This window comes from Cyclopterus lumpus, chromosome 7, assembly GCF_009769545.1.
Source record: "Cyclopterus lumpus isolate fCycLum1 chromosome 7, fCycLum1.pri, whole genome shotgun sequence".
Classification (NCBI taxonomy): domain Eukaryota; kingdom Metazoa; phylum Chordata; class Actinopteri; order Perciformes; family Cyclopteridae; genus Cyclopterus; species Cyclopterus lumpus.
The window spans coordinates 23,143,310-23,148,763 of NC_046972.1; the positions used below are offsets into that span (position 1 = coordinate 23,143,310).

A 5,454-nucleotide genomic window follows, 5' to 3' on the forward strand; every position below is an offset into this window, starting at 1 on the left:
GGGTCTGTGGGTGACGGACAGGTGGGGTCCTTACAGTGCCACACACACCGCCGGGGCAGAAAAAACACTGCGGCACCATCTCTTCCTCCACGTCTTTCTCTTTCTCTCCGCCACCTCTCTCACACACACACACACACACACACACACACACTTGTCCCCCCCCCCCCCCCCCCCTATCTCGTCATGAACCTGCACCGGAAACAACCAAATCTTCTTTGTCACTTATACGGCCTTCAAAAGCCACGACTATGCTTCTGTGAGCACATTTTAATAACACAATGTTTTATAAACCCCCCTTTATTATCCGCCACCGTAAGCATAATCGGAGCTGAAGTATGTTTATTTTCCTCCGAGCCCCCCCCCCCCCCCCTTGTTTACTAAGTACAGCCCCGCGTGTGCGTGAGAGACGAAGTGCTACGCTGTGCATCAGACACATGAGCTCGCACATAGAGAGAACTTAATTAGAGAAAACAGCGCTGTCAGATGCATTAGGCGTCGTACGCACTTAAGGGCATATGGTTTTAGTGCAGTACCGTCGGGTCGGAGGGAGAAGAACGGCTACAAACATACCTCAAAGCTCCCAGCCATGCTAATGAAATCACTCCCGTCCCGCTGGGAGCAAACACAAATGTTTACAGACATCACGCAGGCCTGCGCCACACTGGGCTGTCCACAGAGCGCCGGTGCACCGGCTGCACGGCCGCACGAGGACGCCGGGAGAAATACAACATGCACACACACACACACACACACACACACAGAGAGCGAAGCGAGATGTTCTGAGGTTACATCTGATTTATTCTCCCCAGCGCTATTTAGTCTGGAATGAATATTACATTTAACAGCTCCATGCAACTCACACGCGGCCTTCATAAAGCGGCGGAAACATTCAATAAACTCGTTGTTGTTTACAGCTATATCCCTCCTCCTGGTGGGCAGGTGCATGAAAGATAATTAACGGCGGTTAAAACACAGTTGTGATTATGTAAATATGTACATATATACGTAAATATGTATACATATATACGTCCCCGGCTTGGAGAAGTTGCAATTGTTGACAAATGCCGCGCGTGAATCCTTCTCGCAGATGTCCTCGTGAAACAACAACATATTAAACATCTCTATGAACGCCAGACATTTGAGGGTCGAACGTGGCTTATTTACACGTTTTATTAAAAACCTCGCGTTGAACGAACGGCAGCGACAATGCGATCGTTCATAATAATAATAATGAAATGATGCTCACCTGCGATCCTCCACCTGGCTGTGAGCGTGTTTTCGTGCGACGGCGATGACAACACAAATCAATTAGATACCATTGAGATATTTTTATAAAATGATATGTAACACGTGCATATTTTGTCTTCCGAGTGTTTTTTCAATCATAAATTTCATAATAATGTTGTGTTATTATTGCGGCCTTCTTGAAGTGTTTCATTCAGGCTCACATGGGTGTTTTTTGTGTGTGGTTTTTTCTTCCTTTCATTTTTCACATCTTGACACACACATGGCAGACTTCCTGCCGCGGCATGCCCAGGGCACGGCGAGGCCTTGATCTGTTTGCTTTGTTTCATCCACAAAAAAAACAAAATGAACGCTTTGTTTGTACAGTTCTAATTGTATTGCTACGAAATCCCCCCTTCGTCTTCTCTGTTGTTTTTGACCACCCAACCGCCCGTCCAAAAATAACAAAAAGAAAAGAGGCAACAATCTCATTTATGGCAATTAGGCTGCGCGGAGACTGATGGAGCGCGGGGGGGCCACAGCCCCCTCTCTCTCTCTCTCATCATCATCATCATCATCGTCGTCGGCGGCACCATTTGTCACATTTCATCCCCGGCCGCCCCGGCCGTCTCGTGGGGGTCTCACACAAGACGTGTGTGTCATCAGAGGGCTAAATTTGAGATGCCATGGGTGGCCCCCGTTGTTGTGACACGCAGCTAAATTGTAAGAGAGAGAGAGAGAGAGAGAGAGAGAGAGAGAGAGAGAGAGAGAGAGAGAGAGAGAGAGAGAGAGAGAGAGGGGCTGGGCGTGGATCACTTAGTCACTCTCTTCACTCCACAGCGTGAACACACTGATCTACACACACGGGCCACCGCGTCATGGATTATATAGTTTGTTAGTTCCACATATAAGAGGAGCACCTTGGGATTCAACATTTTTTAAATATATATATATATATTATAAATCATGCTGTTGATTACAACAACGGGGCTGGACTGGGTGTGATGGGGACCAATACACACATTTACTGGTTGTAATGGCAGAATAATCAAATTCAGAATCGCTGTGTGTGCATTATATGGGGGAAATATTTCAGGCTGCAAAATATCTTACTGGCACAAAACCATGAGTTTGTATTCATACTAAATAAATTATTATTATTATTAACTCAAAAAGTAAAAAAAGAGAACCAGAATCAGACTAACCGGTAAGTGTCAGTTTCCAGGTAAAGGTGACAAATAAAGGCTCATCGCAAAGGACACGCGCACGTGCTTTAGGGCGCATACACACCACGTCTTCTCCTTCGAAATCCGTCCTCTCGCAAGTCGGAACCTGCAGACCTGCAGACCCGCAGACCAGCAGACCGGCAGACCGGCAGACCTGCAGACCGGTAGACCCGCAGACCGGCAGACCGGCAGACCCCCCCCCCCCCCCCCCCCCCGCATTATGCCGAGCGACGAGACAGGAGGTGGAATCGTGTTAATAGCATGTCGAGAGTGTAAGAGCACCCGCGCGTGCGATCACCCAAATACCCAGAGACAGGTCCTGGGTGCCCCCCCCCCCCCCCCCCCCCCCCCCTGAGGGGCGACTCTTGCGACCCCCTTCCCCTCAGCCCCACCGACCCCGCGTGCGCGTGCCAAACCGGGGCCCCACCACGCAGACCCCCGCGCAGCGCCGCGTGTCAAGAGGGTTCTCGTGCGAGGAAAAGGAAAAGTTGTCAACTCATTTCCGGAAAGGGGGGGGGGGGGGGGGGGGGGGCACTCAGAGGGTGAGAACCGAGCATCATTTTATAGCAGCGTGAGAGGTTTGATTTCCAGATTATTATCATTACTATTAATAATCATTATCATTATTGTTTTCAAATTGTAAACTTTAAAAAATATATATAATAAAAAAAGTTACAGCATGTTTACGTTCTGGGTTAAAAGCGAATCAGCTGTCAGCGTCTTAAACCATCACAGAGGAGAACACAATAGGAACACACTATATATCTGGAATAATCTATATACATATATAAATGACCTGGCGTTTAAAGTTGTTATTAAATGTGAGCTGTGCAACGCTTGTTGAAATGAAGCAAACCGGGGGGAGGGGGAGGTCCAAGCATAGATATGTGTTTTTTAATTATAAAGACATATAAACAATATATGAAATCCATGTTGCAACACAACCAAAAAGACTGCGCCTCTTCAATGCAAAGGCTGCAGTTATATAACCACGAGCCATGGGGCTTGGAGCAAAGTGAATTCATCCACAAATAGTTGTACAATACAATCATGTGAGTTGTGCAATAACTTAGAAATAAAAAATAATAATAATAATAATAATAATGATAAAAAAACTGTCATCACATCGTTTCAGAAAATATATATCAGCCAACATCACATTTGTTCGTCACACATAGCATCAGTCAGTCGAGGGGAAAGTCCTTCCAGAATGGTTGTTTTCATAAATGGAGATTATCGCATTATTTCTACTTTTAATGTTGTTGGAGTTGAATGTTGCATAGATTACAAATAAGATCAGATAAAAAAATGTACCCCCCAAAACTCATAACGTGGACATGGCCTGGCTGGTGTCTGTAAAGTGACTCCATCTTAAGGCCCAAATTGTTTTTTTTTTATATGTTAAATCTGAATAAAAACACTGCAGTATTTGAAGATTATGCATTAGACTAAACTTGTTTTATTTCCCACAGAATGACTTTTTTTCTTCTTTTTTTCAATTAACTAGAATGAGAGAGATAAATAGAGAGAGTGAGAGAGAGAGAGTGAGAGAGAGAGATCGACATGGTTGGGTAAAAGTTCGGGAAGGAGAACGCGTGAAACCCCGAATCAAGGCTTGTCGTTGCAGTGTTTGAAGAGACTCGCCGGTGTCCCGGAATAAGTGGTGCACTTTTCGGCGCAGGTGGCGAGCGCGGAGCCCGAGAACGGGTACACGGCCGCCTGGCCAAAGGGCGCCAGGGCGGCGGGGATGGGCGAGGTCATGTTCTGCCCCTGGTTCAGGTACGCCACCAGCCGCCTCATCTCCTCCAGGGCCTGGGCCTGCATGAGGATGTAGTTCTTGGCCAGGAGGAGGGTGGCTATTTTGGAGAGTTTTCTCACCGAGGGGCTGTGGGCGTAGGGGATAACGGAGCGCAGCCCGTCCAGCGCGTCGTTCAGGTCGTGCATCCTCCTCCTCTCGCGCGCGTTGATGCTGAGCCGCAGGGACCGCTGCTCCTTGGACTTCTTGCCGAGGGGCCCCCCGGACTTGTCGTCGCCGAACGGCGAGCCTCTCTTCCGGGACTCGAGCGAGTCGAAGCCGTCCTCGTCGTCGCTGGTGTGCTCTCCGCCGCTCTCGTTGGACTTCGCGGTCTGTCCGGAGAGGAAATCGGTGGCCGGCGTGAGGGGGAAACGGCCGGGACTCCCGGGCACGTGGCCCGGACCGAACCCGAAGGCTGATTGGCCGTAGCGCTGCGTCAGGTCGAGGAGCGCGTCGTTGCTGATGGACTTGAGGAGGTTCTCTTCGCTGACATTCATGTTGTTCTCTCCCAGAACCCGAACAGATGGACTCTCTCCGCCGCTTCCTCGGCTCCTTGGTGAGTTGGTGGAGTGTCGCTGGAGCTGCCTCTCCCACGAGTTGCCGAGTCTTCTAGGAGTCCCCCCTCTCTCCCGCTGCAGCTGCACGCTCTGACTCTTCAAGAAGGAGGCAGAGCACGTGAAGCCGAGCCTCTCTCTCTCTCTCTCTCTCTCTCTCTCTCTCTCTCTCTCTCTCTCTCTCTCTACCAGCGGTCTCCTCCTCTGTTCTCTGCGCGCGCCCTCCTCGTTGCGCGCATTGCCCACGTCCAGCCGACAAGTCGCGCTTTCCTTTTTTAAATTGTGCTCGCGGAGGTTTTTCGGGGCGCTTGTTGTCGGTTTCCCTTTTATTTTATTTTCTTTTCTTTTCTTTTCTTCTTCCTCTGCTTCTTCTTCCCCCTCTCTCTCTCTCTCTCTCTCTCTCTCTCTCTCTCTCTCTCTCTCGTGCCCTCCCCCTCGCCTCGGGCAGACTTGTGTGGCTCGCGCTCTGCCCCGCTCGCAAGTTAGTAAAGGAGCACGAGGAGCCCCCCCCCCCCCCCCCCCCCCGCCCCCCCGAGGGGGATCTATCCGCCCGTCCAATCAGGGGGGCGTTTTAATTAACTCGGGAAGAGCTCGAGCCCACTCCCAATTTTGAAGATGTGATAATTGACACGCTGCCCGGCCGCAGACAGCATTG

General features: G+C 49.7%; 1 protein-coding gene across 1 annotated transcript; it reads right to left on the bottom strand.

Moving 5' to 3' along the window:
• Window positions 1-3,931: 3,931 nt before the first annotated feature.
• On the bottom strand, window positions 3,932-4,852 carry bhlhe23 (basic helix-loop-helix family, member e23). Its single transcript, XM_034537694.1, has one exon. The coding sequence runs from the start codon at window positions 4,740-4,742 to the stop codon at window positions 4,059-4,061; it is 684 nt and encodes a 227-aa protein (XP_034393585.1). The 5' UTR covers window positions 4,743-4,852; the 3' UTR covers window positions 3,932-4,058.
• Window positions 4,853-5,454: the final 602 nt, after the last annotated feature.